Below are 15,443 nucleotides of genomic sequence, written 5' to 3'. Positions count from 1 at the left end.
GGAAAGTCTAACCTGAAGATGGAGATCCAGGATACAACCAATGCAAGGAGCTAACAGTTCTGCATATAGGGTGAACAAACAATAAAAAAACAAGCAGACAAGCACGGTACATCAACAACTGCACATACAAAAACATGCAGAACAATAAAGGGGATTTAAGCTGATAATAGAGAAGTGTATATTTCAGTTGAATCCAGGGTGTGGTTCACTCACCGATGAGGACTGATGATCGTGTGGTCGTTCCAGTTTGATGCGGACGTCTGTCCCCTTCCCTCGCTCAGGTTTACCGGGCCCTGAAGGATGGTCAACAGTGGAGTGAACACATGTCCATCACAGATTGATTTTAAAATCAGTTATCCATAAATATTCAGAGATAACAAGAGCTTTTTTTAAGTTGACATGTTTTTTGAAACCTCCTGAGACTCTTATGTGTTTTAGGTGTTGAATATTTGTTTAGTATGCTGGACGTGCTCCTGTCTCACCTGGGGAGCTGCCTCGGCTGGTAGTGTTGGTGCTGGTGCTGCTGGCGCTGTCCTCCAGCCAGGTGCTGTAGTTCAACGAGTCTCGCTTGTGTGGCGTCCCGGCAGACGACAGACTCTCCTGGAGAGACGCAGCAGAAAATGCATTTATAAAAATATATCATTTTTTTTATATATCTTTTGAAACTGTCACTATATCCTGACAGTGGTGCAAGAGACAGATAATGAAAAGCTTGATTTTGGCTCCACTGTTTTCAACAAAGTATCTAAATATACAGCTAAAATGTTCAATAATGTATGGGGGGGGGGGGGGGGGGGGGGGGGATTTGACATGAACTAACAGAATCTTGTTCACAGGCAGCAATAAAGCTGCATTAGAGACTCCTCGGCTCAAATTGGTTTATTTTCCTTCAGGCGCTTTGTGATCTTATAAATCCCATAATAAGCACTGGGTGGGGGGGGGGAGAAAAGGCAGATTTTCTTCACATAATATCTGTCTTGTGAAATACTCTCATGATTTAGAAAGAAGAAGAACTTATAAAGTAACCAACTGACAAAATTGATAACTTGGATGCTTACTTATTTGATTAATGTGTGCTTGCCTCTTTATTTAATATGTAAAGCAACTCATTTTAATTTTGCCTTTCATCCACACTGTCCATTTGCTGTTACAATGTTAATTTCCCTGCTGTTGTATGAAATCTGATTCTGAAATATGCACTTGTCTTGTTTTCATTCAGGCTGAACGCATCACTCACCATGCCCGTGTCATAGTCCTCAGTGGCCTCTGTCTCGTTCTCCTCCACCACACTGGCGAAGCTGCTAGCATTGGAGGAGGAGCGGGAGAGGTCGTGACCCTCGGGGATGGATTGGGCCCTGCCACCGAGAAGAGAACTACACCCTGGGTTATCACGCTCCAGCACAGCCACACCTGATTTTATCTTATGTATAGGACACAGTCATTCAACTTGCTGCCACAGCTGAGAAATACCCGCCGGCTCCACAAATACAGGTCTGACACAAGGTGTGAAATCTAACATCATCATAACCCTGTGATACGGCTGTAACTGATAATGCACACCTGTTCTTGGTGCTGGTGAGCGCCTCGGGGGAGCTCTGATTGGACGAGTTGTCAGATTTGGGATCTTGAGAGACGTGACCGCTGTCAGGGGTCTTCTGGGTATTGAGGGAGATCTCTCTGTTGTTCATAGTAGGAAGTAGATTATGAACTTTAGTTAGCAATTACAAGGCTTTAGACACACAGTAAGAGGTACATAATGCAACATGTTGTAGAGGTAGCAGCAATGCACAGCAGTATTTCCTTACCTCTTCTCATGGACCTCTTGAATGTTTTCAATACCGATGGCACTACTTCGCCTGGAGCTGAAGGGGCCGGACTTTTTCCTGGTAGGGCTTTTCCCCGGTATTATCAAAGACTGTAGAGGGAGAGAAAAAAAGCTGTCAGAAAACGTCTAATATCTAGAATATCTTTGGTTAATATTACATGTATCCACAGAGCTGATATTTCTATGTAAACATAACTGATGGGAGTTATTTCAAATGTCACTATAATTGTACTAATTTGGAGAAAAGGTATCTTTGCACCCTTCAAGTTTATACTTAAAAAATAGGTCAAATATGCACTTAATGACTTAGTGTCAAGCCCCGGTTCCAGTCTTTCAGTCAGTGCAGGGCAAACTAATGCCATAGATGAAAGATGGGTTTAAAGGCTCCAGGGCATACCACTATATATGCTTTCTCAGCGACTGCTTTGTTCATTCAAAATCTCCCTTTAAAGCTCTTAAAATCAGATCTTGAAAAACCTTTTAACTTAATGTGGCTTCAAAGAGCATGGGGAGGGTTATTGTTATAATATATCTTTAAGGGGGTGATTCATTAATTAATATTCATCATATTTATACAAATCGGAAATTAAGCATACAGAAATGAAAATTCAGAATAGTCCCACGACTACAGAAGGTGCATATATAATGCATATATAATAAAGCAGATAGGAAAGTGAGAATAGAAGAACATCTACAATATAAGTCAGTAGGGAGTGTAGACCATTTGAAGTCTTAAGCAGAGCTGCTTAACTCTGACTGCTTTGAAGGATTTCTAGATAATTGTGTCAAATGAGATCCCAATATATTTGTATTTAAGAAACCAATTACCCAATGGGAAAATGGGAAGGAAAATGTCTATATTTGCTTTTGTTAAAATAAACATCCCATCTGTGACACACAATGAATGTTAAATAGAGTGCTGAAATGCAAACAGGAAAGTGTGTTGATGCAGTTGAGCCATGCAAACAAAGGGAAGGAGCAAAGAGGAGAAAGGAGTTGTTAGAGAGTAGTTAGAATAAGACATGAACCTCTTCTACTGTTCCTATCCCTATGGCACTGCCTCGACGTCCATATTTACTGGGACTTTTGCCTGGGACAAGCAATGACTGAGCAACAAAGGGAGAGGAGAGGAGAGAGAGAGAGAGAGAGAGAGAGAGAGAGAGAGAGAGAGAGAGAGAGAGAGAGAGAGAGAGAGAGAGAGAGAGAGAGAGAGAGAGAGACGAGATGAGGACAGATGACAAAAGGGGTGGGGAGAGAAAACATGAGTAAATACAAATATATATGAGAATTCATGCAGTCTGTCATAAACAAAATACAGTGTACTGGTTAATTGGAGAATACAAAAAGGGACATTTTGGCTCGACACAGGCATGCCTGAATGGAAGAGAAAAGTGATGAGTCAATCGTGTGAGCCATGTGCCTGCAGGAAGGATGATGAAGAGGAGATAAAAACAGCAGAGGACACACATGTTATACATATATGCACAGCAGGACTATTATGTACTAAAAGCAAGCTCGAGTTAGATACATTCAAATCAATTGTTGGTTATTGATAATGGTTAGGTATTTTTGAAGGCTATCTTAATAATTCTTACTTCCATACATCATCAGAGAAGTTTCATTAAAAAAGTATACATTCAGACACTCACATTGTACAATATATACATATAGGATATATAACTAAATAATACATAAAAAAGCTGTTGACAGTGTTTACAGACAATGATATGAAAGTGGCCATTTGGGTACACAATTCTTACCCCTGGATGATGGAAACAATAATTAGTTCATAAGCATAATAACAAATAAAGTCAACATACAGTAAATGAACACACACACACACACACACACACACACACACACACACACACACACACACACACACACACACACACACACACACACACACACACACACACACACACACACACACACACACACACACACACACACACACACACACACACACACACACACACACACAAAAATAAAAAAAAACATCCTCCCCTCGGTCATGAACCTTGGAGTGACCTTCACTAGCACTTTTAAATTCGACAAGCAGGTCAGCACCGTAGTAAAATCCTGCTTTTTTAAAATAAGACTATTGGCCAAAACCAAGTCGTATTTATCTTTTAATGACTTAGAAAGGGTTATTAACGCCTTTGTAACCTCGAGACTGGACTATTGTAACGCTCTGTATGTGGGTATGGACCAGGCCTCAATTAAACGCTTACAGCTAGTCCAAAACGCTGCTGCACGTTTGCTGACTGGCCACAAAAAGCATGACCACATCACCCCTATTCTGGCCTCACTACACTGGCTTCCAGTTCGGTTCAGAATTGATTTTAAAATCCTTTTATTTGTTTTTAAAGCACTAAATGGGCTGGCTCCGGCCTATATAGCTGAACTCCTCCAGCGCTACACCCCAGCCAGAGCTTTAAGGTCTGCTGACCAGCTGCTGCTGGTAGTGCCCAAGACCAGGCTCAAAACCAGAGGGCACCGAGCCTTCGCAGCAGCGGGCCCTAGGCTCTGGAACACTCTGCCCCTCCATGTGAGGTCGGCCCAGACCCTAGGGGTTTTTAAATCAAAACTAAAAACACACTTCTTCTCTCTGGCTTTCTAGTTAGAGCGGAGCACGACTCCTGACTTTTCCGTGTGTTTTATTTTTATTTTGTTTTTAAGATATATCTGTTGTAATTTATTGTCGTTTATTGTGATTTGTAGTAATGTGTTTTTATTACATGTACAGCACTTTGGCTCGACCAAAAATCGCTTTTAAATGTGCTATATAAATAAAACCTGATTTGATTTGACACACACACACACACACACACACACACACACACACACACACACACACACACACACACACACACACACACACACACACACACACACACACACACAACACACACACACACACACACACACACACACACACACACACACACACACACACACACACACACACACACACACACACACACCACACACACACACACACACACCCACACACACACACACACACACACACACACACACACACACCACACACACACACACCACACACACACACACACACACACACACACACACACACACACACACACACACACACACGAGTATTGGAAGCAGCTTTCCCCCCAGGGAGAAATTCACCTTGTGTCCTAGAAGCATTCAAGTCTATGAGTCAGTCCATCTCGTAGTGCAGACAATGTGCAACCGTTGCCAAGTGAGAGCCAAGTTTAAGTGCTCCACTTGAGCTCTTCTCTGTGAGAAATGAGTGCAGCAGGCAAGTGAGGGAGGAGGGGGCATGAACTCTAGTAGAACTGCTGGAGGGTAGGAAGAGGCAGCGAGACTCGCCTCACTCAGTACCAGGAGGAGGGGGGGCTGTACTTACTATCCCTGGGAATTTGGGGCTCTCTGCGGGCTCGTGGTTAAAGCTGCTGCTGAAGCTAGTGGAGAATGTGTGCGGCTTCTTGAAAGTAAGACCCACGGCATCCATAGACTGGCTTCTGCTGCGGATCACCCGCTACGGAGAGAGACGAGGAGGAGGAGATACATTCAGAGGGCGCTGACCACTGTGACCCTTCAGCATCGCTGTACGGCGCTACGGGCCGAGAGGAGCCTCGCGGCGTTCCCTGAACACTGACCGCTACAGGCAGAGCGCCGGCCTGATGCTAATCCCAACAGACAAGGAAGCGACAGAGAACAGTGCTAAGCTTTAAAGCCCGAAGGGGGGGTTCAGATGAGTCACTATGTTAGAAAGGTGGTAAGAGAAGAGAGGGGAAGGAGGACCAAGTGGCTCACAGATGACCGACCATACTGAGTTTAAACACAGCCAGAGGTTTTAAAGCCCACTGCACCTCTCTGAAGGCATGGAACAGAGTGAAGGCATCTGATGGTGAAGAAACATCTATCCATTGGCCTATATTTGATGACATACAAAGATGACAGAATCATACAAATAAGGGACTAGTGATTGAACACTGGAGCATGCAGAAAGAAAAGCAGCACAACACAGAAAGGAGGCATGAGGGAGAAAAGCTGGGAAGAAGAAGTGGTGTGTTCCAGCAGGTAGAAGCAGCAGAGTTTTGTATTCAAATGATTCAGGAAGATTGATAGACCCAACTTTGCAAAAAAGAAAAGGACAATCCTAAGAGACTGCCAGAGAAGAAACATTGGACAGCTTGTGGTTAATAGTAATACTGTATTTTCCAATTATTTATGATTCGTGTGCAGTAACAATGATCTAAAAGTCTTATAATGACAGTTAAAGTATATTTTGACATTTTGGGAGTTGTACTTCTTCAAGTGAGTTAGATGAGACGTTTATAATCACTCCATTATTATATAAGGCTAAAGCCAGCAGCAGGTTTTCTTATCTGAGCATAAAGACTGGAAATAGGGATGCTAAATAACCCAATTTATGTCATTTGATTTAAACTGTATAAACCAATATATGGATATAGTATAATGGATTATTCTGTCTAGGCTAGTTGTTTCCAGACTTCATTTGTAGAAAGTCAAACAATAAGTCTGATAAATTCAAGCTCTCTGTAAATAATAGTTTTCATATCTTAGTCTTTGCTTAAGTTGTAGATTTTAAATGATAACACAGGACTTTGATAATGCAAAGAACTTTATGATAATTGTTTTGTTCGCGCTGTTTTCGTGAAGCAGTCAGTCTGAAGCTCCGGCCTTCGCTGCGGCCTCTTCAGTTACCTTGAAGGACTCGAAGAAGCCCCCTCCTCCTGCACCCCCGTTTTCCAGTTTGTCGTCGTCTCCTCCGACACCCATCATGGCCTGGCTGTTCACATGGATCTCCTCATAAAGAGTCTCTAACAAGGCCGACCTTGTTCGCTCCTCACACACACAAACACAAAGAGGCAAATTAAATACATATTTGGAAAATGACAGAAATGTTTTAAAGGCTTTTCAACAACTCACCTCTAATTTGGCAAACTTCTCAGCTTTGTAACAGGCATACTCTGCATTGATGAGCTTAGTAAAAAGGAATTCCTGGAATTCAGGGCCCTGGAAAGAAAATAGTAACAAAGAAAAAAGACATCATGTTTGAAACCAAATGATGAAGTGGAAAGTGCACTGGCTCGGGATGCAGTAGTTTAAGTCACAAGCTTTGTTTTCTCTTACTTTCTTAAAAATAGCAGGGTTCGGTAGAGCCGGGCCGAAGAAAGGTACATCATCCCGCGCCGTCACTGACACCTAGGAGTTAAGTGAAGTTGAATCAAGCATTTATCTTAGAAGGTGAAATCTGCTAAATAGTGAGGGGAATAAGTCACCTTGTAGAGGACATTGTCGGAGCAGGGGTTGACCACTTGGACCACCATGTAGCCGTGCAGAAAGTTGGAGGCGATCATATCCGGAACAAACGGAGTGTTTTCATCTTGAAATAATATGGCCACAATGTCGTTCCCTATGTGTCGCTTTCTCTGCAACTGCAAAACAAAGGCAATTATTTTTTGATATATGTAAATATTGGTCAATAAACAATGCAAGACATGAACAAAGAAAGACATAATTATGAGGACAGGTTTCATTCTTCCTGTAATTGAATTGGGAAAACGATAAGTAAAAGACACTTTCCAGTTGTTAATAAAGCCTTTTTTTATTCAAATAACACTATTTTAACTTCTACTGTATAACAACACAAAGCTTGTTTTAAAGGAAAGGTGTCATGCTTTTCCGGTTATTACCCTTGTGTGTTATGAAGGTTTTTATGCATGTAAACGGTGTGCCGAGTCAAAACCCTCAAAGTACACCCTGTAGCGAGTAAAACTCTAACACAGAAAATACCTCCCCAAAACGCCTCGTTGGAGATACGTCATTGTCCATTTGATTCTTCCGGGTACGGCATGATGTCAAGCCGTACCTGGAACGAAATGGACCAATCCGTGGAGCCGTTACGTTACGTCCGCGGAGCCGTTACGTTAAGCCCCCGCTGATTGGTCCAAATTGACCAATCCACGGACTTCCTCACACACATCTGTGTGCAGGGAGCAGGCAGCTCAGCTGATTTCTCCTCCCTGGCTGCAGGCTGATAACAGACAGTTGGGATCGCGGCGAAATTCTCTCTGCAGACCCATTCTCACAGCGTTTATCAACCTTTTTCTTACTCAATATCAAGCCACACTTATTGTTTTTACTTCGGCTGTGACTTTGTGTGTGCTCAGGATGAGTTTGGCTGTGTTTCGCTATGTATCCTAAACAAGGAAGCAACACCTCCACGGAGCTCAGCGCGATTCACAACGTCCCGACCAATCAGAGCACACTGTGCTCACAGGGAGGGTGGGGGCTGGAGCTTTGGGAGCTACAACGAGCCGTTAAAGGCAGAGAGTGAAATTCAGTGAATACACGTAGTTTACAGAGATGCTGTATGAGAAACCAATGTGAGTTTGGAAAAATGCACAGTATTAATCTATTTTAGTATACCTCAACAATGGAATTATGATCAGTGGAAATGGCCATGACACCTCTCCTTTAAAAAAGAAGATGAAATGACTCCACCAGGGAGTGCTGTTTCTCCTGTCAGCCTGAACAAATCCTGATTGGCTCTAAGGAGCTGCCAATGCAACACCCACTACCACTAGGGAGGCTGAATGTATAGACCTTGACTCATCTGTGTTTGTACAAACACGTTTAGCAAATGGTGTTAGAGCTTCGGCTAATTAATCAGTGTTAGTGTGAATATGTGAGGCAGAGACAGAGGAGGACTCGGTGCTTTAAACCCTGAGAGGGAGGAGTGCTGCTGACAAATGCAAACGTTAAAGCATCCATTTAAAGTGATTCATTTTTACTACCAGGGTTTTTCTTTTGGTTAATATATGCTGCAGGGAGGTACATGCAAAATATGGCTCTAGAGGGAACCTGTCTGACTGCTTGCAGTAAATCATAAAAGGTGTGTTAGTATTGTATTACAGTACCTGCTGGGTGTCCCCATCTGTGTAGGGCAGCTTTGTGGACACATGGAACATGACCTCTTTGCTGCGGTAGTTGCAGTAGATGGATTCGGTGCCTGTCTGCCCGTGAGTCACGTCTAACCCCCCACGGAAACTGCAAGAACACAGAAGCATGTCTAACAAGATATTCTCCACCATCGCTGCATTACCATGTCCATGACCATCATGCCGTGAGCATTATATCATGTAAATTGCGGTTGGCACCATGTTGTGAAGTGTATAGTAGAGTATATAATGTGCCTTTAAGCCAGCGATAGATCCTTACCCTTTAAAGTTGTGCAGCTCAATTTTCTCTCCTAGAAACTCCAGGAATTCTACAAAGGCAGGACTCTCTTCACTGTTGCTAAACACATCTTCCTCTGTCGTCTGTAAGCAGTAAAACTCATCAACATCAAGGCTCAGAGGACAAAATGATTTCAGCAGCAGTGACGGGAATGATGTGTAATGTATGCTACAATCTTAGCGTGCAATAAAAACAACAATTATGTCTGAGAAGCTAAATTAAAACTGATCACAAGAGGTAAGATTTGCATATTGTAGTGCCAGAAATTGCACAAGGACTATTTTATGTAAGGTGTGTTTGCTCTCTTATTCAAACACACTGCATTTGCATTTCGGATCAATGACAACAGTGTGTATGGCAGAGGGTTTAAAGATGGGCTTTTGGAAAGCTTCTTCTTTATGATGAGCTGTGACTGACAGTTGATTATCTATTGAGAGCAAGTGGATGGGTGATGAGACAACAAAAGCTTGTTTCAACACAAACAAACCTGAGAGGAAGCTGCTCTTGCCTATTCTGCTGTGTTTCCCGTTCACTATGTGCCTACTTAACCATCATGCTTTTCTCCACTTAGTACCCCTACTGAATAGCAAATGTCCGGAAGGATGAGCAGAGGGCCCTCGCTGGCTTTGTGAGATGGCCCTTGGCTCACTAACAATGTGTTTAACCATGTATTTAAACAACTGCAGGCTTCAAGGAATCACTGGTGAAGATCTCTACACACCGAGGTCTCGATTCAAAGGTGCCCACGGAAAAGGATTCAATAGGTCATATGCCCCCCCCCTCCCCCAACACACACAAAGTAAACAATAGGGCTGTGATTGCCTCAGGAAATGAAAGGGAGTGTTGATGACAGCCACAGTTACTGGGCTGGACTAAAAGCTATAATTAAAAATAACAATGTATAGTACATTCTCAATTTTCAAAGACTGAATTCAATTAATATTAAGGATTCATGCACAGTCAAATACAAATGTTTTCAGTTTACATCCAAATTGTAGCTTACCTGTCCAAACTTTTGATAAATGACTCCAAACTTGAAATTGTTGCTTAGCACATGTTCATCAAAGGTGACAATAAGTCTTGAAGCCTGAAGAAATGAAGACAGTTAAAACAAGAAACATGAAAGGGTCACTGTTTTTAAGAATGTCCGGTGCTACTGTAATATGAACACTTTAATAGAGTTTTCTTTCTGTAGCTTTTCATTAAGTATGGATTAACAAAACCCACTGAATCCTCTTTTGTGCAAAAATGTATCGAACATTTTATTTAAAGATCACATGACGCTTTAGCCGTCTGAGTTAGGTATAAATTAGGTTGGCATTTTCCTTTTATTTTACGTACATTCCTTCTTTCTTTAGGACAGAAAGGAAACATTTCATCCCAATCCTTTAAATCAGGGGTGTCAAACTCAATTTCATCGTGGGCCACATTAGCATTATGGTTGCACTCAAAGGGCCGGTTGTAACTATATAAATATACATATATAAATACATAATATATATGAAATAATGTATTATATTACATTATTGCCTCTGCATTGGATTTTTATTGGATAGGGTAATAACTTCGTAATTAACCACGTCTGAAAGCAGAAGTCTAGGGCAAATAATTGCAAGTCTCTTCAGTGCGCATGTCACAAAATGAGATGCATTGTGGGACATATAGTTTATGGGCAACCTGCTTCTGTAAGATAAGATAAGATGGACCTTTATTAATCCCTGTGGGGAAATTCAGTAGTTTAACAGCAACAGGGTAAGATTGAAAAACAGGACAGCACAGATTCACACAGATTAATAAAATTAAGAATAAATCAAAGATAACAAGAAAAAATGATAAATAACTATAAAATAAGAAATTAATTAAAAGGAACATATATAGATATACTGTAAAGTAGCGTGTAACCGTATAATAAACGTATTATATTCTTTGCAAGCTCTTGTGGGGCCACATAAAATGAAGTCGCGGGCCGGATTTGGCCCCCGGGCCTTGAGTTTGACACCCCTGCTTTAAATCATCAGATGTGTAGAACTGGACAGGACATGCAAAGCAGATGAAACTATACAAATCAAACCACATCTTACTTTTGGATAAAGGACAGGGAAAAAACGGTCCACGTTGACGTCTTCACAGACAAGCTTGGATAAAAGAAAAAAAAAAGGGACCAATGTTAGAGTGCAGTTCGATGCTATCACAGAACATCAATCTCTGCATAACATAAACATCTCTTTTTACCTTGGCCATTTGCACCACATTGGGAAACTCTGTCAGACAGGAAATGGGAATCACATCATGGTAGGTTTTCAACTTGCTCCTGGTGAAGGCATAAAACAATTACCGTGGTTTCAAAGCCATAAAATGTGATGCAACATTTCTCAGAAGCTATCAGATGGGAAAGAGATGATCCGGTATGATCCATCACACTTTCTCACCCTCGCCTCTCTTTGCCTTCTCCCCCCCTCCCCCCCTCCCTCCCTCCATCTCCACCCACTTCCTGGCCTAAATAGTCCATCTGTTACTCTGCTGTGGATATATAAGTGCTGTTGTCACTCTCCCTTGCTTTATGACTCTTATGAAAACACCCGTGATGGGAGGATGTGTTTATCGAGTCAATATGGACCATTTAGAAACAAGAAAGTGTAGTAATCTGCATGCATTACCTGTTGATTGCTAAAGTGCTGACATTTTGTTTTAGCTTACACAATAATTACTTGAGTTGCAGATGTGCAGGATACAGAAATAAAGATATTCCTATGTAAATTAAGCACACTTAAACTCCACTATGTTTGCATAATGAGCATTACCTGAGCATTAGACGGAGATGTTCCTGGTCACCAATCACATCGTACTTTACAGAGAACACCAGATGTCCGAGGGCACTGTCCACTGAATAGTAATTAAAGTGCTCCTGAGGGCACAGTACAAGGATACGGCCATTAGTACAGTATCAGTCATAAACAGACACACACACAGTTGCATGAAACATGTGCATGCACTCCAATCATAACCCATATCCTTCCAATCTTAGTCCCTTTTCTTCTTCTGTTGTTCTCCTACAGGCAGATCAAATGTGTTCATATTATGCGAGTGTAAGAACAGGTGGCAGAGCCTTATGCATCTTCATTAGCAACATTGTATGAGGTGCAGAGAGGCTTCTCGCTGATGGTGGTTTATTCAACTGGGATTAGCTTCTTCGTTTCATTACTATAATGAGCACAAAGTGAAATTGACTATGAAATATTCTATGAGATTTATGAGGCTCATTTGATGAGGAAGGAAGCTGTTATAAAGACAGCCGATGTGAGTATGACTTCAGTTAAATCACTTCAAAGGTAGTGTTAGATCACACCAAAAGTTGCATAGCTGACTTAATTGCTAAATAAACAAGGCTATTGTATGTTCCTTTCATTATAATTAATTGCTTAATTGCAAACATTAAAATCATATTCAAGAAAAACTATGAGCTAAGTCAGAAAATCAAATGTCATAGGGTTCAGGGTCCATATTTAACATCATTTGCGCGACTCATTCAAGCAGTTTCTGAGTTGTGCAGTATCTTCGGCTGTATTTGCTGTACTTCATAATGTCTCTTCCCTGAGATGTTTTGGACTTCACTAATATTGCATGCTGTAAACTATTTATATGCGCAATGTGTTAAAGAGGCCCTGTTATGCTTATGTTCAGGTTCATGTTTGTGTTTTGTGCCTCTACTGTGACAAAAAGTGCTTTATCTTCTGTCTGAAACCAGAGCCCAGACTGCTCTGATTGGTTAGCTGGCCGGCTGTGTTGTGATTGGTCAACAACTTAGAGATGTCCCGCCCCTTAACACCAACAATCATAATAGGGCCTCATTGCTCTGTGAACTTACACAGGCTGGAAGGGGTCTGATAATGTAACATATTACATTAGCATGTGATCATCCATGTCCGAGCAAACATTTTGATATAAACGTGTGTATATATATGTATATATATATATATATGTATATATATAATTGTGGTTATATACCTTTATTATCTCTCTGACGTCCGTGGTGCCAAGTCATAATTACAACCCCATGCTATTATAAAGAAAGCTAACACAATATCATTATAGTAATTATTCAAATTGGCTGTATTTTTATATATTTTTTAAAACAGCAGGTGATTGCATGGGGATGAGTGTGGATTGTTATGTAATTTATTTTGAATAAGAAATCTTGAAAATAAAAATCTAATAAAAGCAGGGACAAGATGAAGATGTACAAACTAAGATGGGATCTAACAAGGCTGAATATTTTATATATGTTATGCATAGCCTTTGTTTTCTATTGTTTTTGTTTCTAATTGTGTAACAGGTTGTCTTTAAGCTTGCTTACATTGTCACAAATACTGTTTTTTCAGTTCATTGTTTGCTTTTTCAATATGCCAAAGAAAAGAAAGAAAGGAAAAATGGTACATTCTGTTAAAAGCAATCTCTCTCTGTGTTATGACAAAGCGGCTGACCTTGCCCAGGAAGTGTTTCCGGTAGATCATAGCTGTTGTGTTACACTCCAGCTTGGTGCGGGTGTTCGGGGAAAGAGGTGGCGGCGGTTCTGTTTCTGCGTCGCTCATCTCATGGTTAGTCCCTTCAATCCAGTAACCCCCAAACTGAGGCAGCAGGATGAGAGGAAAGGGGCTTTTTCTGCCTAACACCTGCCACAAAAGGCAAAAGTGTTGAAAAAGAATAGGGTGTTAATGTGAAAGTCATGTTAGGACACTTTTGAAAGTTAGCTTATGCTTCAGTGATAAACTAGCACAAATGGTAAAAAGTGCACCTGCTGCACATCATCACCCTACCTCATGGACACTGGGGTATGGAATGTAGTCCTCCTCAGTCTGAAAAACAAATTCAAAAAATGTTGTTCCGTCATAAAAGAATACAAATAACAACAATATAATCCCAGAGGCCCCTGGTTCAGAGTTATTGCATAACTGCTATGCAATGAAAATGAGTCCAATGCAGTTTTGCAACAACAGTGTAAATGCATTGCTTGATTTCCATCATTTTGCACATTGCTGTTTTGAATATTGTATAACCTCATATGTCATATCCTGTCAAATTCTTTGCTGCTAAAGAATTCACCATTTCTGTCTGCAGAGCATGGCATCAGAGGATATATGATTCTGAAAGCCATGTAGGTATAACAATGATGGCAAGGCTTGAGAGCATTGCACTGCATTATGAATACTGTCTGCTGAAGTAATCAGCCTGTCTGGCAGAGAAAGATATTGCGGAGCGGTCGTGAGACAATGCCTGCATCATGTGAATGAAATCGTGTCTCTAAATGGAGAGCCGTACCTTGAGTTGGGGAGAAAAGGTGCATCTCTGCTCATCCATCCTGTTGCCCTACAAGAGAGGGCGAGATAAGAAACCCAGAAAGAGAAAAGGGTCACGCTCAGTCATTAACACAGCGGCTGGTTTTGCATTGAGTCTACGCAGATTTCTAAATACAAACACTTGTCGTTGATTAGACGAACAAAACAAGTTATATAATCATGTACTACAATACCACAAAAACAAACCAAAAAAAAGTATCAACGTGATTACATAACGACACAGTTTTCCCAAGGGTTATACGCAGCAGGCAACCAAGCAAACTCGGAGAGGAACAGATGGAAGGATACAGAAAGAGTTCCATTACACACACAGAAAGCAGACAGATAGGGAAAGATAAAGGGTGCTTTAGAGCAGGCATTTGGGAGAGTCTGAAACGTCTGTTAGCAAAGAGAGGAAGTGTGGTAATAAGACCCCATGGATTAAAAAGGATGCTGAGCTAAGTGACACTATAACTCTGACACACCACTGGACCGGAGTGTATGTGTGAAAGAGAGTAACAACGTGGGAGAAAAAATGGTTGCAGTGATACTAAATCAGGGCGCCTGGCTTCACAGAAGACAATACATCACAACAATATATTTTCTGGCAGTGGAAAAAACACAGTACTGCATCAAACACCCCGCTGAAGAGGGATATTTCTTTATGAAATATGTTGTTATCTCAACAGACACTCCCAGACATGAAAGATGTGGCTGCAGAAAGCTATTATGACTCTTATGAATAGAAATGTTTTGTAAAGAATGACATGTGTAGTGATGCATTAAATTGCTACACTTAACATGTATGAGTGTACATAAATCCATCATAATACTCTAAGCCTAATGTGTTTGGGATCACATGATTAAAATGAACATCCTTTTCAGAGGTGTCAGTGAAAAGGAGACAGTTTTTAAGGTGAGATAATAAGCTTACAGCGCTGTCAGCCAGTGTTACAAACAGGATGTTAACAGCTGGGAAACACATATAATGATCTGTCAAATATCCTCAGAAACCAGCAGAC

At 41.2% G+C, this 15,443-nt stretch overlaps 1 protein-coding gene across 19 annotated transcripts in view; it reads right to left on the bottom strand.

Moving 5' to 3' along the window:
* The window catches only part of rap1gap (RAP1 GTPase activating protein), a 47,422-nt gene that overhangs the window by 1,948 nt on the left and 30,031 nt on the right, over positions 1-15,443 (bottom strand). For 12 of the 19 annotated variants that reach the window (XM_034131800.1, XM_034131804.1, XM_034131802.1 and 9 more), the window contains 21 exons: positions 14,405-14,452; positions 13,903-13,941; positions 13,570-13,758; positions 11,890-11,993; positions 11,321-11,399; positions 11,170-11,223; positions 10,092-10,175; positions 9,071-9,171; positions 8,770-8,899; positions 7,129-7,284; positions 6,980-7,051; positions 6,776-6,862; positions 6,551-6,691; positions 5,226-5,357; positions 2,854-2,931; positions 1,806-1,915; positions 1,561-1,677; positions 1,238-1,373; positions 483-600; positions 214-293; positions 13-59 (listed from right to left, as the gene is read on the bottom strand). In XM_034131800.1, the coding sequence (XP_033987691.1) occupies positions 51-59; positions 214-293; positions 483-600; positions 1,238-1,373; positions 1,561-1,677; positions 1,806-1,915; positions 2,854-2,931; positions 5,226-5,357; positions 6,551-6,691; positions 6,776-6,862; positions 6,980-7,051; positions 7,129-7,284; positions 8,770-8,899; positions 9,071-9,171; positions 10,092-10,175; positions 11,170-11,223; positions 11,321-11,399; positions 11,890-11,993; positions 13,570-13,758; positions 13,903-13,941; positions 14,405-14,452 (2,064 nt within the window). In that variant the 3' untranslated portion in view covers positions 13-50. Of the gene's footprint in view, positions 1-12; positions 60-213; positions 294-482; positions 601-1,237; positions 1,421-1,560; positions 1,678-1,805; positions 1,916-2,853; positions 2,932-5,225; positions 5,358-6,550; positions 6,692-6,775; positions 6,863-6,979; positions 7,052-7,128; positions 7,285-8,769; positions 8,900-9,070; positions 9,172-10,091; positions 10,176-11,169; positions 11,224-11,320; positions 11,400-11,889; positions 11,994-13,569; positions 13,759-13,902; positions 13,942-14,404; positions 14,453-15,355; positions 15,430-15,443 lie in introns of those variants that run through there. The other 7 variants (XM_034131801.1, XM_034131805.1, XM_034131813.1 and 4 more) reach the window with 6 other exon arrangements.

Source organism: Trematomus bernacchii, unplaced genomic scaffold (genome assembly GCF_902827165.1).
Source record: "Trematomus bernacchii unplaced genomic scaffold, fTreBer1.1, whole genome shotgun sequence".
Taxonomy (NCBI): domain Eukaryota; kingdom Metazoa; phylum Chordata; class Actinopteri; order Perciformes; family Nototheniidae; genus Trematomus; species Trematomus bernacchii.
The sequence above is the reverse complement of the archived record's forward strand: the minus strand, read 5'-3'. Positions and strand labels throughout refer to the sequence as shown.